The sequence below is a fragment of the Heterostelium album genome (genome assembly GCF_000004825.1).
Source record: "Heterostelium album PN500 unplaced genomic scaffold PPL_contig12, whole genome shotgun sequence".
Classification (NCBI taxonomy): Eukaryota; Evosea; class Eumycetozoa; order Acytosteliales; family Acytosteliaceae; genus Heterostelium; species Heterostelium album.
In genome coordinates, this window is record NW_008805089.1 from 868,298 (window position 1) to 888,855 (window position 20,558).

Genomic DNA, 20,558 nt, shown 5'->3' on the forward strand with positions numbered 1-20,558 from the left:
TCAGGCTGCAGATTTAAAAATTTTTTGCACCACAAACATTAAAAAGGTTTTGGTTTTTTTATAAGCATTGTTTTCCGACGCATTACTTTTTTGCAAGTTTATTTGTTTTTATTTATTTAGTAATTCACTATTACTATACTGTTATATTGGACAATTCTTTCGAATCTAAATCCGTTAGTCATCAACATTTTGAAACGAAAGAATATAGAATCAACTACTAGATAATCTCATCTCGTATTGGAATCAAACAGATCGGCGTGTCCTTTTTTAAAAATTAAACAAAGCGTATTTAGAATAAACAGTTGCTCTATTAATAAATATTTGAATATATTAAATATGTATGTATATCTTATCATTTCTTTTACTTAAAATCAATTAATCAAATCAATCAACCAATTTATCAGTCGGTCAGTCACGCATTCAAACACACCGATAAATTATAAACAATTAATCATTCATCAATCAATCTACACACCACTTCCAATTCCAATTTCACTGGAGATCACAATCTAATTACAATGAAATTGACAATATATTGATTGATTGATTGAAACTTGGTTTAATAGTTACATGCCTACTCAAAAATGTGTTTGCACCTTTTTTAGTTTAATTGTTTTTGTTTTTTTTTGTTTTTTTTTTATAGCCAATTGGTTTATCTGACATTAATATATCTTTATTAAAAAAACACCACATAACACCATCCTCTCATCAAAATAATTTTCAAAAAAAAACCCAAACTCATTTTAAATCTTTGAACCAACTTCTTTTTTTTTTTTAAATTTTTTTGCAAAACAATAAATATCCGCTATCAATTTTATCATTGTTTTTTTTTTTTTTGTTTGGTTTGGCTTCCACACAAATTTTATCAAAAAAAGTCATTCACTCAGAGTCTTTGAAAGAAACAACAAAAAAAAAAAAAAAAAAAACAATTAAAATTTTTGCACAAAAAAAAAAAAAAAAAACAAAAATCTACAGCAGTCTTTTGTGTGAGAGATAGAATACAATAGAAAAAAAAAAACAAAAATTAGTAAAAATAAAGAGTGAGACTGTTTGTTTGGAGTTGTAGTTTATTAGTTGTATAAATATAAATCAAATCAAATCAAATCAATAATAATACTTTTTATTATTTATTTATTTATTTATATTTAGTAGATTAAAATCATATATATATTTTTAATTTACTTAACATAAAAATAAATAATTAAAGTAAAGTATTTAAGTTAAGTTATAGTCAGTTATTTTAGAGAGAGAAAGATTAATCTATAAATCTATCTATATGTATGTTTTTAAGATCATGATGATTAGTAATCTCATTAGCACAACATTACAAACAAATAAGAAACATAAAAAAAAAAAAAAAAAAAAAGAAACAAAGATTTTTTTAATCAAAGATAAATAATAAAATAAAATAAAATAAAATAAAAACTCAAATTTTAAAAAACAAAGTTATTCCTACAAGCAAACTTCAATAACACACCCAATTTCAAGAACAACTACATTTTTAATAGTAATACAATCAACGCCCGTCACACCCAATACAACGCAACACACACCTTTATTTTTATTTCTTTTTATTTCAATTTTTGTTTTCCTGTTTGTGATATCAAGATATAGATAATAACAACAATACTTACTATTTATTTGAAATCAAAACAATTCAATAACAATAGAATAATATTAATAATAATAATAGTATTAGAATATCTACTTTGACTAAAAATATAATAATTTTATCATCATCTACATTAACATCATCAACATCATCATCATCATCATCTCTCTCATTTTTTTTTTGTTTATTTTATTTTGTGAAACTTAGTTAGTTTGTTGTTGGTTGAATTAAATTTCTAAATAATTAATTTAGTTAATATTGGTTACTAATTATTATTTTCTTTTCTTTTCAAATTTGAACAACAATAACAGTTAACAGCAGCAACAACAGTATTATTAGTTAATATAGATATATTGTAATATATAAAGTTAAGATAACAGGTAGCAGCAGCAGCGATAATCTATAAACAATGGCAACACAACAACCAGATCAACAACTACAGGTTTCTGTAGCTCAATTAGCACCAGCTGACCGTGAAGGTTGGTTAACTAAACAAGGTGGTGCCATTAAAACATGGAGAAGACGTTGGTTCGTCCTGAAAGGAAAGAAACTGTATTATTTTAAGAATAAGACCGTAAGTTTGAATCAATCATCATATTCATTTCATTCATCTCTTCACTTTTCAATCACAATTCAAAATAGATCGATGAACCAAACCAAATATCAAACAGTTACAATTAATCTTGTATCTTTAAAAACATTTAAAAAAAAAAACTTTTTAAAGTTTTAAAAAAATTCAAAAAAATTGTTTTTTTTTTTCATAAGTCAAGACTAAAATTGGTTGGTGTGGCGGATGTGTTTTGATGTTGGGTGATCGATTGATTATTTGAAAGTTTTTTTAGATATATCAGATTAAAAAAAAAAAAAAACTTTAATTAATCATAATTATCTTTATTTTTATTGTAAATATATTTATTTTTAAAATATGCTATAGGACGGAGAGGCAACAGGTTTAATTGAATTCGAACCAGAGTCATTCGTAAAGGATGAAAGAGATAAAGACAAGAAAAAGAAGTTTATGTTTTCACTTGGTACATCAAAGAGAGTTTACTATATTTATGCAGAGTCAGAGACTGACATGAAACAATGGATCGAATCAATTAGACGTAATTTGGGTGAAGGATCGAGTGGATCAACCAGTCCAACACCAAAGGTCACCACCACAATCGACGCTACACCAAAAACCAACGGTACCGCTCCAGCAATCGAGAAACCAATTAGTGCTTCTTCGCCAAGAGCAAAGATTTCAAATGCCAAGACTACCATTCAATTTTTAAGAGATGTAAGTTTTTAATAACACGATTGAATCTCAAATGCAAACGATAATTAATTAATAATATCTCGAAATTTAGGATGATTCTAAAGTATTGGAATTCTGGCAAATTTGGTCAGAGAGTATCCCACCACAAGGAGATTTGCAAAGTGGCACTTCAATTGAATTCCATGTTGCCACCTCTATGGATATGCAAAAGTTGACATGGAGAACTGCAGGTCCACAGAATATTTTCATTCAAAAGATGGTAGATTTCTTCTGGAATGTAGGTGCCCCAGAGACTGAAATCGACAGATTGAACGACGTTGGTGCTCTCATCAACCCAGTAAAGATTGGTTCGTGGATCGATATGTCCGACAAGGGTGGTATGGACGGTGGATGGTACTTCCCAGTGGACATTCCTCTAAAGTTGGCCATTGAGGCATCGGACATCGGTGAGCCCACTCGTAAGCTCGCAGAATGGGCCGAAGCCAACGAAGTATTGAATTGTTATAGTGTCGGTAGAGATATGGGTGCTGCTCCACCCAGACAAACAGAGATCCGTCTCAAGCTGCCAGGATCAGACTTCAACGCACAATTGAACCTCGCCGTCGATGCATTCAAAACATTCCAATTCCCAGCACTTCCAAACGATGCCCTCAATATTTTGCGTCAAGGTTCCAACGACACCACCGGTGGTCTGTGTCTGAGCGTTATCACTTCGAGCGAAGGTTTTGTACGTCTCGGTCTTCTAGTTCCAAAGCCATCGCGTGATATCGTTGAGAAACTGATGGAATACCAAATGGCACCAAAAGATAAGATTTCTAAATTCGAACAACAATTGGGTGGAGTCGGTCCAGCCTACGTTGAATATCAATTCTTACAAAAAGGTTTTGGTTATACTGTATACAAAGAAGGTAAGATATCAATCATCATCTAACAATCTTTTTGTTTTTTTTTTTCATTTACTAATCAAAGATTTCTTTTCTTTTAATTTAATTATCTTTTTATCAATATTACTAGGATTCGATATTGTACTTCATTATTTTGTTGGTGAAGATCATGCTGAATAAATTTTTTATGTTGTTTTAAAAAAAAAAAACTCCCATTCCCCAATTAACTTTTCAAAGAGGTTTGATCTGATTCGAATCGATACAACAACAAAACTATAAATAACAATAATAACTAAAAAACATCAACACAACTAATAGTATCTTAATCCACTTATATTTATACAATAACCTCACTTTAAAACAAACAAACAACAACAAACAACCAATCATCCTTCAACCTAACAAAAAAATCAAAAAAAAAAAAAAAGAAAAGAAAAGAAAAAAAAAAGATAGCAAAAAAGATAACTTAAAAAAAGATCTGAATAAATTTGTATTGTATTTAAATTTATTTATTTTCATTTGCATTCTTTGGCTCTAGTCTGATAATACTTTACTTTAATAAGGATAAGGATAAGAGCGGAGTGGGTTATTTGTTTATTCGTCTTTTTTCTTCCCATTATATATTCAAAAATGGAAATTTAGAATTTGGATGAAGTTAGTGGTCATGATGTCGATGAACGTTTTTTTTTTAATTTTAATTTATTTTTTGTTTAGCCCCAAACAGTTTTTGATCTTAATCTTCAATTAAACTAATATATTAATTTGCAGACCCATACATCAATCAAACTATTGGATAAATAAATTGGACTATAGATATGTGTGTTGAATTATGTCTTGCTGCAAATAAAAATGTGCACATTTTATATTCTTTTGAAAAATGAGGTGTCAAAAGGTGTAGGAGTACATATTGATTCTTCCAAAGAGAATTTTGAAGATATTTATATTAACATTAGAGTTATAAATTTTATCAGAATAGATATTCTAGTTTTAAAATAAAACACCAATTTTATGAATAATCATGATATTATTGAAAATGAGTATTTCAAACACATAAAAAAATGACCGGTAATAACTGTATACATTCATGAATTGCCGCCCCCAATTTCTTTTGTTTTTTACCCATTGCATCATCTCCTTTGAAACCCAAAAACAAAAAAACAAAAAAACTGATAAACAAGTTTGATCAATTCATAATGATCTTTCTAATCATAATTTTGAATCATTTTTGCACTCAAAAATATCAAAAATATTTATTATTGTTATTAATCTTGTCTTTTAAATTTTTATAGTTACTGTTGCAAGCCGATTAAAGTCATAAGGTGGATTGGTTGAGGTCCTTCAATTAATTACTTGTGTTTACCTCCTCATTTGTAGTGGTGATACCCACTCGATCAAAGCTTCAACTCAAAGATTATTTGCACAATTTTCTAGATTTTTTTTTGAATTTTTTTTTTTTGTTTTTGCTTTTTCAAGCACAAAAAATATTTGTAAAATAGAAAAAAAAAATCAGAAAGAATTTTAGATGACAAAAAGTGTCAAAAAAACCAAAAAACAAGTGCCATTGAATTGCACTGGATTGTTGATTGTGTGGTTTGATTAACTATTTTTCTAAAATCTCGCTTGTTGATATGGTTGATTCTTGTTTTTTTTGTTGTTTTTTTTTTTTGAAAAAGTATCTAGATACCTTAAAATGCTCATTAATGTTATTTTTTGTATTTTTTTTTTTTTTTTTTTGGATTTGTTTTTGCTCATCATCTTCCACCTCCTTCACTCACCAGAGCCGACTACAAGTACCAGCAATTGGGAGTTTCATAATCATTCATTCTCAACCAGAGACATAATAATTATATATATATATAAATAGAAAATGTTCAAGTTAATTACTGCCACCATTTTAGTTTTATCTATGGTCATCTGTACCTTCGGTACCGTTGTTCCACACCAAAAGACCCGTGCTGTCACTTTGGACTTGTGTCCAACTTGTGTTGACTTCATGGACGAGTCAATCCAAGAACTCATTAATATCATCATGAGTATGTATTAAATTAATAAAATAAATTTAATTTAAACTAGTTTGAAATAAACAATTTCATATATTAATTAATTTACTTTTTGTTTTTTTTTTCCAATTTTTTATTTTTTTCTAGATGCCGGTGTTTTGGGATCATGCTCAGATCTCTGCAGCAAGCTCTCCAAGTCTGACGAGCAAGTCGTCTGTGACTTGTTGTGCGACTACGTCGGTATTGAGGAATTCATCAAGATCATCCAAGACGCTGACCCAGATCCCGTCTACATTTGCGAGCAAATCAAGGTTTGCCCAGTTCGTGACTCTGGTAATGCTAACATCACCTCCGTCATTGTCGACCCACCAGCTGGTCCAGTCGGTACCCAATTCACCATCACTGTTACCTTCCAAGTTCTCAGCCAACTCGGTACTGGTCAAATTGCCATCAACGTCATCGACCCATTCGGAAACTCCTTCGGTGGTGGTGATCTCTTGGTCAACACTGAACCAAACACCTACAACGCCAACTTCCAATTCCAAGCTCAACCATCCGAAAGTGAGCCATTCCAACCAGGAAACTACACTGTCCAAGCTGCCGTTTGCGAAGGTACCTGCGGTTCCCCACACCCACACTCCAAGATCTACGATATCGTCTACTCTGGTTTCAACATCACCCAATCATTCTAAATTATCTATAAACTTTTATAGTTTTTATTTATTATGACAAACCAAATAAATTAAACCAAAAACTACCCCCTTTTTAAATTAATTAAAAAAAAAAAAAAAAAAACAATTGTAAATTATTATAGTTTTCTTTATAAAAAAAATAGTTTCTATCACTAATCTCTCAATCATTATAAATTATCTAGCAGATCAATATTTATTTAAGAGCTCATCCCATTTTATTTGTTTATTGTAAAGTAATCAAACTATTAATATTTATTCAAATAATTTTGTAGTTTACAACTTATTTTTGTAAACATATAATCACCTAATTGTTGACTAAAGTTGGATTATATGGTGTGATTCTTGGGAATTAAGGATCTTTTAACCAGTTTCGTGTTTTTTGCAAATATTACAAAAGTGTTTTGTTGTAATATAACCTGAGGAGGCACCTCCAAAAATTTTCAATCCAAAATTTATTTGAAAGGGTGCTCTCGACAACACACACTCGGTTTTTTTTTTTTTTTTTATTTTCATTTTTTTTCCCCATCCCCCACCAGTATCTCCCTCAAGTTAAATAGTTAGTCCAAAATTTTTTAAATTAAAAAATAAAATAAAATGAAAATTAAAAAAAAAAAAGGCTTTTATGAGAAAAAAAAAGAAACAACAACCTTGTTATTTATTAATATTGCCGTCGAATCCAAGTATAAATAATAAAGAGGTGATATTTATGCCTTTTATATACAGTTAAAATGAGATTCAAACAATATCTATTATTATTTTTAGTTTTTTCTTTTCTTTTCGCAACAATTTCGATTAATGCACAGGATGGAAATGATTCAACAACACAAGATCCTTTAACTACAGCCACAACGGATACTGCTTCGACCACCGGAGCAAGTCCAACAGATACAACCTCTACCACGGACCCAACAACAGACACTGCTTCAACTACCGGAGGAAGTCCAACAGACACAACCTCAACCACAGATCCAACAACAGATACAGCTTCAACCACTGGTACAACTTCTACCACCTCAACAACAGACACAACAACAGACACTACTTCAGCCACAGGTACAACTTCAACTACCGGAGGAAGTCCAACCGATACAACCTCTACCACGGACCCAACAACAGACACTGCTTCAACTACCGGAGGAAGTCCAACAGACACAACCTCAACCACAGATCCAACAACAGATACAGCTTCAACCACTGGTACAACTTCTACCACCTCAACAACAGACACAACAACAGATACAACTTCAACCACAGGTACAACTTCAACTACCGGAGGAAGTCCAACCGATACAACTTCAACCACAGATCCAACAACAGATGCAACTTCGACTACCGGAGGAAGTCCAACAGATACGACCTCAACTACTGGAGGTAGTTCATCAACAGGAACAACTTCAACCACCGGAGGAAGTACCACAGGAGATGGACCATCCACACCACCAGTTGACACACTTACTCTCTTTGAATTGGTACAACCAGTTTGTTCTTTTGGAATTGGACAGTTAGTATCTAAGCAAGAGAATGCCAAATTCTTTATCAACAATACACAGCTTGTCACACCATACACTCTTTCACCAGGACTCTATGAGCTCACCGTTACATATACCCAACCATTAACTCTTAATGAAACAGATATTATTATCCAATATGGTCTATGTAAGTTGTTTTTATTATCACCACAGATCCAAATGTACCAACACTAATTATTTTTTCTTTCCAATATTTTTTCTAGTCAATAAAGAAACACCACAATTCACTGTCAAACATGAGACATGTGGAAACAAAGATGGTTCGATTACTATTATTAACCCAACAAAATATAAAAGCATTGCGCTCGATGGTACTCCTATTGCCGCAGATGCCACCTCTTTTGATAAGCTCTCTGCCGGTAAACACACTCTGACTTTAACTTCTGACACATGTACAACCCAAGTTGTTGATATTGAATTGGTTTCAGTTAGCCCAAAAATACAACTTATCTTCACACCATCATCTTGTCCCGCAGAATCCACAATTAAAGTTACATTACCAAAGGAGTTTGATGAAAATCCACAGTTCACAGTAAACACTGTTCCATTGACAAATAATTCCTTCACTTTGGCACTATACAAGGGTATCGATATCGTAGTGGCCTACACTTCCAATGGTTGTTCTTCCTCCGAGAAATTGAGCATCCAATCACTCGAGACCATTTATCCATTCTTCTACTCACAAACTCCAGTTACTGCTCAGTCAACCAATGAAGACAAGACAGCATGCGTACAACAATTTGCCAATGTTACAATTGACACAAGCTATCCAGGTATTCAGATTTTCTCCGCAGATAACAAACCAGTCACACTCACCGAAAATAGTTTTACCTCTGCCTATGGTGCCAAGTACACTGTAAAGAGTGAAAAGTGTTCATTGGCTGCCGATTCAGTCATTGGAGAAATCCAAGTGGTTTCACCATCACCTATCATCACCTTTTCCAATAGCACAACAGTTTGTAAGGCCAACTCCTTCGAGGTAGAGAACTATGCTGATTTCAAACAATTGAGTTTGACAATCAATAACAATGGTACTATCACCACTAATTCCCCATTGAATGGTTTGTTCAGTGACATTCCATCCACTGCCAATGTCACTGTCTCAATGCAATACACTTTTGGTGAATCCAACCAGTGCAATGACAGCTACACTGTTCCAAGTGGATCTATTCCAATCGATTTCAATCTAGACCTAGATTACTCTTCAATCATTAAGTTTAGTATCACCAAGAATGCCAACTCATGCTCCAATGGTACAGCTGTCTTTTTCGTTGATCCAACAGTAGTTTCAGATGTTTCCAATGTCACATATAGCTTTGCTCCAAACCAGACCATTCGTGTTGAGCTTCTAAGTGCTTCTGGATGTGAGATCCACACCATATGGACATCACCAAACACCACCGACCCTGCTCCAGCCACCGCTGCTCCAATCGTCAAAGTTAACCAGCCAAATACCTGTGATTACCAATTGGATAGCATCGTTGAGTTCTCTGATCCAGACTTTAATATTTCCAAGGTATTGGTAGATGGTATAGAGCAACCGAATTTCTCAAAGGTCACTGGACTTGCCTCTGGAACCCACAGTGCTGTTGTCAAATATTATGACTTGTGTGTTGCCGATGCCAGTTTGAATTTCACTATTTCCTCCACCAACGAATTCAAGATTGACTACACAGTCGACCCACTACAAGATACATGTGGACAAGCAGATATCCCAGTTCTAGTTGTTATTGGTGATATCACCAACTTGGCCAGTGTCACTTTAGATACCCAAGAATACAATACAGCACTTAAGGGATGGAATGTCACCTCTGGTTCTCATACCCTCCAATTCATATCTGAAAAGTGTAATGGAAGCATTGGTCTAGATACCTCACCAGTTTATGTAATTGATCACCAAATTACTGCTGCTTCATGCAATCAATCAGCCGATGCAACCATCAAGTTCACAGCCACTCTCCAATCAAATCCAACCCAAGCAGTCACTATCACATCCATTAAACTCAATGATAAAGAAACCCAAGGAAATATCTATTCAAATGTACCAACAGGAGAGCAAACATTCACTATCACAGTGAATCAATGTCAAGTAAGCAAGAGTGTTGTTGTTCCAACTATTCAGAATCCATTCACTATTACCCCTGTGAATGCATCTGGATGTGAGAATCAAGATGGAATGATAAAGATTGTTTCAGGTTCTGGTGTCACCATTTCCAGCATCCAATCATCGAGTGGACATATCAATAATATCGACCCAACTACATGGAATGTTCTCCAACTCGCAGGAAACCAAAACCTAACCCTCAATATTACCTACAATAATGTTTGTACAGTTTCACAAGTTGTATCAATTCCTCAAACCGAATCATTGCCAGTACCAACTTTCAGTTTCACAGCTCCATCGTGTCTATTGGTAGATGGAGCATTACTTCTCATCAATTACACAAGTTACACCAATGCCTATCTCACACCAGTTAGTGGCGCAGGTAAATCTATTGACATGTCAGCCACGGGAGAATTCACTCAATTGGTATTCAATACCCAATATCTATTTACCGCTGTACATGTACCAACTGGATGTAGATTGAAATCAGTTCCAGTAAGCATTCCAAACTTTGAGAGTTTGTCTAGCTTTGTCAATCAATCCGCGTACAGTGTCACAAGTGAAACATGTCCAGGTAGTTTCAATGCACAAGTTACAATGACTTCTGGTGACAACTATTATTCTAGACTCTACAACGGTGCCAACCAAATGGTTGGTCGTCAATCAAAAGCATCTAATGCCATTAATTATCTCGCCACTGGTACCTATCAATCAAAGCTCAGTCTTTTACAGAACCCATTCTGTATTTCTGCAGTTCCAAGTAGTGTCTCTGTTTCATCGCAGTATAGCCCAGAGCTCTCTTATTTGGCATATGGTACATGTTCCCTTGAGTCTGAAGGATACTTAACACCACAAATCGGTTATCCATTGGATACCGTTCAATTCAACTTGAGCAGCACCAACAACTCGACACACCTGGACTTGACACATCTTGCTGCAGGAGATTATTCATTGACAGCAGAAATTAAAGATCCAGTTTGCAGACGTAAGTTTGCACCGATCACTGTTAGCATTGAGAAGAACTATGGAACTTTCGAGGCCACTTTTGACACATCGAATTGCAGCACAGTTTTCATAACAATCAACGGTGGAAACAGAAACATCACCACACCACTCACATTATATACTATAACAATCTCCAACAGTTCCAACATTTTGGATGGCAAGAAATATTCAGTAAACTCAACCGCCAGCAATGCAATCAGCATCACCGACCTCTTATACAATACCAACTACACAGTCTTAATCGAATCCAACTTCCACTGTTCCATTCATTACACCAACATCTCTGTAAAACAGTGTATTGCACCAACAGAGAAACCAAGAAGTTCAAAGTTAAGTGGAGGAGCATTGGCAGGTATCATCATAGGTGTAACCATTGGTGTTTCATTTATTGGTTTACTTGCATATTACCTAATCAATAAGTCGATGACTAAAAGATATCATCACCCAGTTGAAATGGATTCACCTCAATATAAATTAATGATGGACGAAAAATACGACTCATAATAATAAAAAAAAAAAAAACAAAAATAATAGTAATAATAAAATTTTAATATATATACATAAAATCTCATATATACAAATCAGAAAATATTGTGTAATTGTAAAATTATTTTTTAATTTTAATTGTTTATTTATATCTTAATTTCAAATCTTGAATTTCATTAGTCAATTGAATTAATTGTTGTGTAGAATCATTGATATTATTGGATTGTAACTTAATTTTCTTTTGAATATCGAGTTGATCTTTTGTTGATAGAGGTTCATCAGAGTATTTCAATTTAGTTGTTTCGATTTGTTGCTTCTTTGATTTAAATTGTTGATCAAACTATATCGTATTATGTTTGGTTAGTTTAAAGTTTGTAATTTATTTTTAATAGATTATACTTTATACATACATAGCTTAGTTTATCTTTATAGATTTCAATCTTATTTGACATCATCTGAAGTTCAGAACGTAGTTCTTGTTCATCGTATGAAAGAGGAAGACTTCTGTTGCACTGAGCAGACAATTCAGAGATTTGATCGTGATAAAACTTTTGTTCCTCCCATTTACCAGTAACCAATTCTTGGAGTGTGTTTTGCCGATTTCTTATATCCTCTATATTGGTTCTCAATTCTTGTACTGTTTTTTGTTGTTCTTTTGATATTTGTGCTAATGTTTTAACTCTAAATATAAAAGTAAATAATAATCATTGATTAAAATGTATTGTTATGTTAATTTGTTTGTTTGTTAGTTGCTTACCTAGTTTGAATGGTTGCATCTAATAAATTAATAGATTGCTGATAATTGTAAATAGTTTCTTTGATTTTGGCAACCAGTGCAAGTGTGTTCTTGAGTGATAGGTTCTTTGGGATCTGTAGTCTTGGAATGGGATTGGGTGGTGTGATTAGATCGGTGAGTGGTGATCTGTAGAGGTCGTCATTGATGTTCTTGGTGAGTTCAGCATTTGCGGATTGCAGCGATGATAGTTGTGCCAACCCATTGAGATCAAACATGATCGGCGATGATTGGTCGCGGTTCGAGAGTGTCACCAGATATCTTCCAATCTTGATATCGTTGATGATATCGAGACAGATGATAGGAGACGGTGAGTTTAGACTGATTGGGTTGGTGACGATAATGGTGGACATTGTTGTTGGTTCGAGATAGACATTTCCAAATCTATCGTTTGGCACGTTGGTATTGAGCATGACAGCAAGTGTCGATAGCCATGGGAGTTGCACAACATTGACACCACAATTATAATAGACATAGACACATTCATTCAATTGATCTACAAAGATACCTGGATATGAAAATGATGTATAGTGTTCCACTGAAGTCGGTGGAACTCTACATTTCTCTGGTAGTTCAAGATCTAATTTTGAATATTTACTTAATTGAATATATTGACAATCCTATATTATTAATAATAGAATATTATTAGTATAAAGAATTCATAAATGAATGTTGTTGTTGTTGTTGTTGTCGTTGTTGTTGTTGGATAGATATTTACATTATCATATTTTGGATATCCGTTGGTCATTGACCAGATTGGTAATGATTCATTGGTGGAAACAGTGATGTCGATGGTTCCATCTTTTCTAACGATTAACAATGAGTATGGCAAATGTATATTATATTCATTAGAAATCTTTCTGTCGCTAATAAGATTGTTATTCTCCTCTGTGTTTCTGTCGGTTCCAATATTGTAGTGCTGCTCCGATGTGCCCTCCTCAAAGTTGTAGTTGGAAGCCAACGAAGAAAAGTGGTGAATAGAATATCCGATGGCTCGATACGACGGTGAGTCTCGAGATGACGATTGCAAATCCAATGAGATTCGCTGGAGTATCGGCTCGTAGAAATGCTCTGTGCTGTTGTAGATCGACTTGAACTTGATCCATTGATTCATGTGTAGTCGGTTGGTGAACGAATCGACCGACTTTGAATGAGTGGACAACAACATCCACTTTAGAATATTATCGTAGTAGTTGGAGTTCTTTTGATTCTCAGACTTTAGAACTATCAACGACTTGTACAGGTTCATTAGATACTGAGTGTCTAGCAAGCAGTTGTCTGGCACCACCGGACACAGACAATATACATAGTCTCTGCTATCTAAAAGATAAACAGAGAATCTCGACCAGTAGTTTATCAACGATCCGAAACAGAATGATTTAACATTGCCTATCTTTACACTATTGGTAGTTGAAGTACCGGCTGGTTTATGCAGAGAATCGCCAGTATGAATATAAAGTTTTGCAAGATTGAATACCTGTTCATATTCAACATTGTTACTATTACTACTACTACTATCATTATTATTATCTATAATATGATTTGTATTGAATAACCTATAGACGTTTATAATTATGTTTAAATTAATTAATATGTTAACATTTTGTTTTTAAAGAACGATTATTATTGTTGTTTAATTTACTTACTTTAATTGATTGTTTGAATATAAAACTAAAAGATGAGTGTTACTTAGTGGATGCCAATCGATTTGAAGGATGTTTATCGATAGATCTTTGAACTTTAGTAAACTGTTGTCTAAAAAGATTGTATTGCATTTGATTGATGTATATTCCTCTGTGTTTATATCGCTATAGATGTTGGTTGGTTTACTCTGAAAGAATGAAGAACGCATCGAAGGATTCAAATCGACCAAACACCATTTGAAATTACCAATCAAACATAGATATCTAGAGTTATCATTTAATACTATTCTAAAAACATCGAAATCAATATTTATAATCAATTCCTATTGAGACAGATAGAGATAAAGAGAGTATATTATTAATAATAAGTTCATAATAGGTTGGTTGTAACAATCAACATATTAATTTAATACAAACTTGATATTTAATAGTATAAACAGTATCAATATTATTCTCAAGTGAATATTCTATTCTAATGACAAAGAGTTTTCTTGTCTTTGGAGATAGATAGTAGATCTCTTGAAATTGATTGTCTATCGATATAAGATTCTTTGGTTTGAGAAAGTAGTGTTCATCATTGCTAATGTTTTCAATCTTCAATGGCACAGGCTGAGCCACCACTCCATTAAATAGTGGATTAGATTGAAGCAATGATATGATCTCTCTCAACTTCATTCGATCTTATCTTATCTTATCTTATCTGTTGAAATATATTTAAATTAAATAAAATAGATAGAGATAAACCACAAAAAATGATAACTTATTTTTGTAGTTCAATTTTTTTCTTTTTTTTTTTTTTTTTTTTAAAATAGTTTTTGTTCTTTTTTTATTTTATTTTATTTATAAATATTTTTGTTTTTTGAAAACTGTTCATTGATTTATTTAATCAATTTAAATAGTTAAAGTTATTTAAAGTAAGAAAATTGCTAATGATACACCTACTAGAACTAAAAAGCATATTATACAAAGTACGATTGGGAATGCATCTATTTTGTTGGCGGGACGTGTAACTTCCGGTACTTCGATCTCCTCTGCTCCGTTGGCGGCACCGATCTCTGGGAGAATGTCCACTTCCACCATTGGTATCACTGTGGTGTTGTTGTTGGTGGTTGTTGTTGTCAGTGGGTTGCTCTGTGTGGAGTGAGTTACTGTTGCGAATCGACTGTTGTCCAGTGGCACGTGTTCTAGATTCTCTGTGATCGAACGGTTGAATCCTCCGAAGCGATTGTTGGATGCTGCCGGTAGCTGATCCGGTTGGAAGAACGGTAGCTCTGACTCTGACGAATTGGACGCAGTGCTATAAGGTTTGATAGTTGGACTATAAGGAATAGTAGTGAACTGATCTTTGGTTGCATTGTTGTTGTTGTTGTTGCTGCTGTTATTGTTGTTGAGATCGATTGGATTGTTGCTGGGATCAATGGCAAATCTTGCTCCAATGATTCTCGGTGAGTTGAGAGCTGGCGAATTTACACGTGAATTGGAGGCGACCAGCGATGGCGACGACTTGAATTCCTTCTTCTCGAGAGACAGTGGCAGAGTGATACGCTCATTGACTGGAGTCTCTTGGAAAACAATGTTGGATCCATCTTCCTTGTCGTCTTCATACTCTTCTAGGGATGGTCCATCTTGGGTGGCGGTGGTCAATACTGCATTGTGAACTTCACGATGAACTTCCGGTGGCGACTCGTCCAGTTTCAATGAATCATCAATACTGATATCCGATTCCTTCTTGAGTGTAACCGATCCATCGTCCACAACGTTTAAAACGATCTCTTTTTCTTTCCCTGAATCTGCCAATTCCTGGTAGGCTGAATCGGAATCGTTCATCTTTTCCTTTAATTTCTGAGCAGCAGATTTCTTTCTACCCTTTTTATTTCTCTTCATTAATTTACTCTGAACTATTTCATTATTCTCTGCATTGTTCAACAAACTTTCTTCAAAGTTTTGATTGGTAATAAATACATCATCCTCTGCCATTATTATAATAATATTTATTTTAATAAAAAAATTATTTTTTAAATTTAAATAATAATAAAATGATAAAAATAAATAAATAAAAAATATAAACAAATAAATAAAAAATAAATATATTATAAAATTTTAATAGATCTAAATTTAAGTAATTAGATTTAAAAATAAATAAATAAATTAATTAAAATAGTTTTAAATAGAAAATATGTTTAGTAAAATATTTGTATTATTTATTTCTCTAATACTATCTATCTATTTATTATACAACTACTAAAATATATATTTTCTTAGGACTATTAATATTCTTAGTATGTTAGTTGATATGGATTTTGACTAGTTCTACACTAACATTTAATAAATAAATTATTTACAAAAAAAGAATGTGGAAAAACTCTGAGTTTTGGCTTAAAAGTTAAAAGGGAGTGTTAAACTCTTTTTGTTTTTGTGGAATAAAAGTGTTGTTTCTTTAAATCTATTGTCAAATAGAAATATCTAAAGAAACTTTAATTGTAAAGTATACGAGTGGTATTCGATCTTCAATGGTTTTGGTTTTTGATATTGTAGAGGTTATAGTGTTCTTTTTTTTTCTTTGGTGGTGTTTGAAATGATAGCACAAGTCCAATTGAAATCTAAATTAAATTGTGGTAATTTTATTTTCTAAGATAGTTTGTTCATACTTTCAAAAAATGGAGTGTCTGTACAGTATCGGTGTGGTATAATATGTGTTCTGAGGTTGTTTAAAATAAGAAATTACAGATTACAGATTGAATGGGTTGTATATACACTTTTTAATATTCTCGTGTGTTGTTGTTGTAGAATTGAAAATCCAAAAAAAATAAAATTAAATTACTGTAATTAAAAACCAACTTGAATTCATGTTGTTCCAATTTATTTTTAATTTTCGGGATAACCATATGGGGGTTAAAATGGTTGTCTGACTTTTTTCAACTATTTTAGTTTTTAATAATAAGTGCCCCCCTTTTATGGAAACTATAAAAAATAAAAAAACAAACAACATTTATGTTTTTAAAAATAAGTTAAAAACTAGTTAATCAAAGTAAATCTATTTATTTTTTTTTTTTTTTAGAATTATTAAAATGACAAATACAAAATTTATAAATTAAAAAACATAATATGAATTTTCTTAATTAAACATTTAAAAAAGTTTTAACCCCAAAATTTAAAATTTTAAAATGACAATGAAAAGGCGCCTATTTTTTTGAATTTGTCCGTTAACATTTTTAAAATTTAAAAGTTAATTAAAAATGAACAGATATGAATAGTATCAATCAATTTTTTTTTGAATAATAGATATACAATTATTTTAAAATAAAATAAGTTTAGAATTAAGTTTCAAACATTATTTTATTATTTAATTATTTTTTTTTAGTTGTTTGTTTGTTTTAAGATATATTTAAAGTTTATAATAATTCAGTTAAATTTGGTCAGTTCAATGAATAGTTTAGTTCAATAGTTAGTTTTCGAAACAAAAATATAGAAAGTTATGTTTAAAAATAACAACAACAACAGCAATAATAATAATACTAGTAATATTAGTACTGGAAATGGAAGTAGTAATATATTTGTAGCTATAAGAGTCAGACCAGAGACTGAAGAGGAGATAAACGATCGTGCTACAAAAACAGTTGTCAGAGTGGTCGATAGTAATGTAATTACACTCGACACTGTATCACCACCTTCCATCCGACTACGACAACACTCGCAGAATGACTCTGAACAACGTTTCATATTCGATCGTGTATTTGATCAATTCGCCACACAAAAAGAAGTTTTCGAAAATACAACAAAAGGTGAATAATTATTATTGATTATTTATTATTTTAGAAAGACACAAACTGACTGACTGAATTAATTATTAATATAATGATTTTTTTAGATGTTATAAAATATGTGGTAAATGGATTCAATGCAACTGTCTTTGCTTATGGAGCAACTGGAGCAGGTAAAACTCATACGATGATTGGCAATGAAAAGAGTGGACCTGGTGTCATGGTGTTGACTATGCGCGATCTCTTTGAGGAGGTCGAGAAGAACAATAATAAACTAAAGATTTCTATGTCCTATCTGGAGATCTACAATGAGAATATATACGATCTGCTGGTGAATGACAGTAAGCCTCTGGGACTGCGAGAGGACGCCAGCCGTCAGGTGGTAGTAGCCGACCTCACAGAGCGTTATCCGACATCATCGAACGAGGTCTTTAAAATGCTGGAGTTTGGAAACACCAATCGTAAGCAATCGCCTACCAACGTCAATAAAGTGTCATCTCGTTCACATGCCATTCTCCAGGTGTTTATTCGCTCTGCAAACACCAGTGGCAATGTCACCAGCGGAAAACTATCGCTGATCGATCTCGCTGGAAGTGAGCGTGCCGCCAAAACAATGAATCGCGGCGTCAGACTAGTCGAAGGTGCCAATATCAACAAATCGTTGCTCTCGCTTGCCAACTGTATAAATGCACTCGCCGGTAAGCCCGGACAATACATTCCGTACCGTGACTCGAAGCTGACCAGAATCCTCAAGGACAGTCTAGGTGGAAATTGCAAGACCGTCATGATCGCCAATATCAGTCCAAACTCGACATCCTACGAAGAGACACACAACACACTGGTGTATGCCAATCGTGCCAAAGACATCAAGACACGTGTCGCCAAGAATGTACTCAACGTAAACACTCATCTCAGTCAGTACACAGAGATTATCAAAGAGCTAAGAGAGGAGATTCGTTCTCTAAAATATAAACTATCGGATAGAGGTGAAATAGAGGCAAGCGATATGGAGGATAGTAATAATAACAATAATCACCATAATAACTCTATGAATGGTAGTACTCTTATGGATTCAACGTTCGATGATACCTATGTCAACCAGATTTCAGACGAAATCAACCAAAATCTCAATGAAACGCTCAATCTGAAAAAGATGCAAAGTTGTCTCGATGACCAAGCCGAACAAATCCAATCGGCTATGGATAACAGTAGATCGATAATTAATACATTCCTCAACGATCCAGATAAGGCAGAGATAGTTAAGGAGTTAAAAGAGGAATACCTACAAAAGAAACAAGAATTACAATCTATTGAAACTAAACAATCAGAGATTCAAGTAGATTTAAATGAAAAGGGTAAATTATACATAATTTATATTTTTTAGATTCATAAATTCATTCGAATACTAATATTAACATTCTTTATTTATAGATACTTGGAGAAAGAAATTACAATTGGACTTACCATCCAATATTAAATGCCAAAAATATCAAAACTATTTGATTCAACAGGCAAGAGCTGCCAGTTTGGAGTTGGATAGATGGGATATTAGTGACAAGTTCCTCAAACAGAATAAATCACAACAGGAAAGAATCAATGAAATGGCCCAGTTGGAGAAAAATCATTGTCAGGCTATCGATGTTTTATATAGTGCTCTCACTGAGGGTTGGAGAATTATTAATGGTAAAAAAATAATAATATATATATTTTTATAAATTCATTTACTAACTTTTTAATTTAGATAATGTTCCAAATACAAGTATACCTGTAGAGTTTGTAAATAATTTTTTGATATGTTCGAAATTGAGAAATAGATATATGAATGGTGGTGATTCGTCAGCAAAGAAATTACCAAAGCAAAAACAACAACAACACCAACTAGTTCAACAACAATTAAATTCTTCTCAGAATGAAGATCAACAATCACCTCCACTTCAACAACAGAAACAACAACCAGTTCAACAAAAAGTTCAACAACAACCACAACCAGTTCGACAACCTAAATCAATATTAAAGAAAACTCCAGCACCAGCAGCTAATTTGGTACCGACTTTAACAAAGAAAAGAGTTTTGGATCAAGATAGCAATAGTCCAATGGAGGAACAACCCAGAGTTTTGAAGAAACCAACACTACAATCTAATAAACCTGGTAGTCGAACTATTTTAGAAGGTAAGTAACAAAAAAAAGAAAAAAAAAAAGAAGAAAATATAATATTAATCAATATATGTAGCTATTCAAGTTTCAAATAATAACCAGGTACCTGAACAACCTCCAGCCGCTAAACCTGTTCGACAACTTCGTCCACTTGGTATTTCACAAACATCTGTACAATTAAAACGTATCCCACAACAACCTCTACAAAGTAATCCAATTTTAACTCAACACCAACCTATTCAACCAATCTCTAAGCCACAACCAACCAATTCAACCAAAACATTACAACCAACAATCAATTCAAATTTAGCAGTAAATGGTAATACAGATGCTGTTAAACGAGTAAAGTTCAATCCAAATCACCAACCACCTACCATCACTCCCGACGAGAACAATCAACAAATCAATATTGAAGAAAACAACAATATTGATAATCAAAAGTAAGTAAACATAAAGTATTAATTATTTAAAATATGAATCGAATATTAATTTTATTATTATTCCTATTAAAAAGAACTCTTAGACCAATGAAAACAAGAATTATTATCACTAAGAAAGTACCAACATCACTCGTTGCCACTAAGAAGGTGAAGTAACTGGATGGAATATACACCTCGACTTATTTAAAAAAAA

General features: G+C 32.8%; 5 protein-coding genes across 5 annotated transcripts; 4 read left to right on the forward strand and 1 right to left on the reverse strand.

Moving 5' to 3' along the window:
- Nucleotides 1–2,021: 2,021 nt before the first annotated feature.
- PPL_05589 (pleckstrin domain-containing protein) lies at nucleotides 2,022–3,937 on the forward strand (the record flags this gene model as incomplete). The annotated part of the gene is made up of 5 exons (XM_020576466.1): nucleotides 2,022–2,297; nucleotides 2,378–2,407; nucleotides 2,547–2,894; nucleotides 2,965–3,781; nucleotides 3,888–3,937. The coding sequence occupies 5 exons, from the start codon at nucleotides 2,022–2,024 to the stop codon at nucleotides 3,935–3,937; spliced, it is 1,521 nt and encodes a 506-aa protein (XP_020433715.1).
- An 878-nt stretch (nucleotides 3,938–4,815) lies between these two features.
- On the forward strand, nucleotides 4,816–6,449 carry ctnA (component of the counting factor complex; the record flags this gene model as incomplete). Its single annotated transcript, XM_020576467.1, has 4 exons — nucleotides 4,816–4,822; nucleotides 5,431–5,459; nucleotides 5,622–5,790; nucleotides 5,905–6,449. The coding sequence occupies 4 exons, from the start codon at nucleotides 4,816–4,818 to the stop codon at nucleotides 6,447–6,449; spliced, it is 750 nt and encodes a 249-aa protein (XP_020433716.1).
- Nucleotides 6,450–7,177: 728 nt separating this feature from the next.
- On the forward strand, nucleotides 7,178–11,591 carry PPL_05591 (uncharacterized protein; the record flags this gene model as incomplete). The annotated part of the gene is made up of 2 exons (XM_020576468.1): nucleotides 7,178–8,105; nucleotides 8,182–11,591. The coding sequence occupies 2 exons, from the start codon at nucleotides 7,178–7,180 to the stop codon at nucleotides 11,589–11,591; spliced, it is 4,338 nt and encodes a 1,445-aa protein (XP_020433717.1).
- A 124-nt stretch (nucleotides 11,592–11,715) lies between these two features.
- On the reverse strand, nucleotides 11,716–15,986 carry PPL_05592 (uncharacterized protein; the record flags this gene model as incomplete). The annotated part of the gene is made up of 9 exons (XM_020576469.1): nucleotides 11,716–11,913; nucleotides 11,984–12,254; nucleotides 12,331–12,368; nucleotides 12,741–12,986; nucleotides 13,085–13,456; nucleotides 13,673–13,922; nucleotides 14,013–14,332; nucleotides 14,427–14,629; nucleotides 14,975–15,986. 9 exons carry the CDS (start codon nucleotides 15,984–15,986, stop codon nucleotides 11,716–11,718), a joined length of 2,910 nt encoding a protein of 969 aa, XP_020433718.1.
- A 1,498-nt stretch (nucleotides 15,987–17,484) lies between these two features.
- On the forward strand, nucleotides 17,485–20,521 carry kif10 (kinesin family member 10; the record flags this gene model as incomplete). The annotated part of the gene is made up of 6 exons (XM_020576470.1): nucleotides 17,485–17,791; nucleotides 17,878–19,125; nucleotides 19,202–19,453; nucleotides 19,512–19,940; nucleotides 20,002–20,365; nucleotides 20,440–20,521. 6 exons carry the CDS (start codon nucleotides 17,485–17,487, stop codon nucleotides 20,519–20,521), a joined length of 2,682 nt encoding a protein of 893 aa, XP_020433719.1.
- Nucleotides 20,522–20,558: the final 37 nt, after the last annotated feature.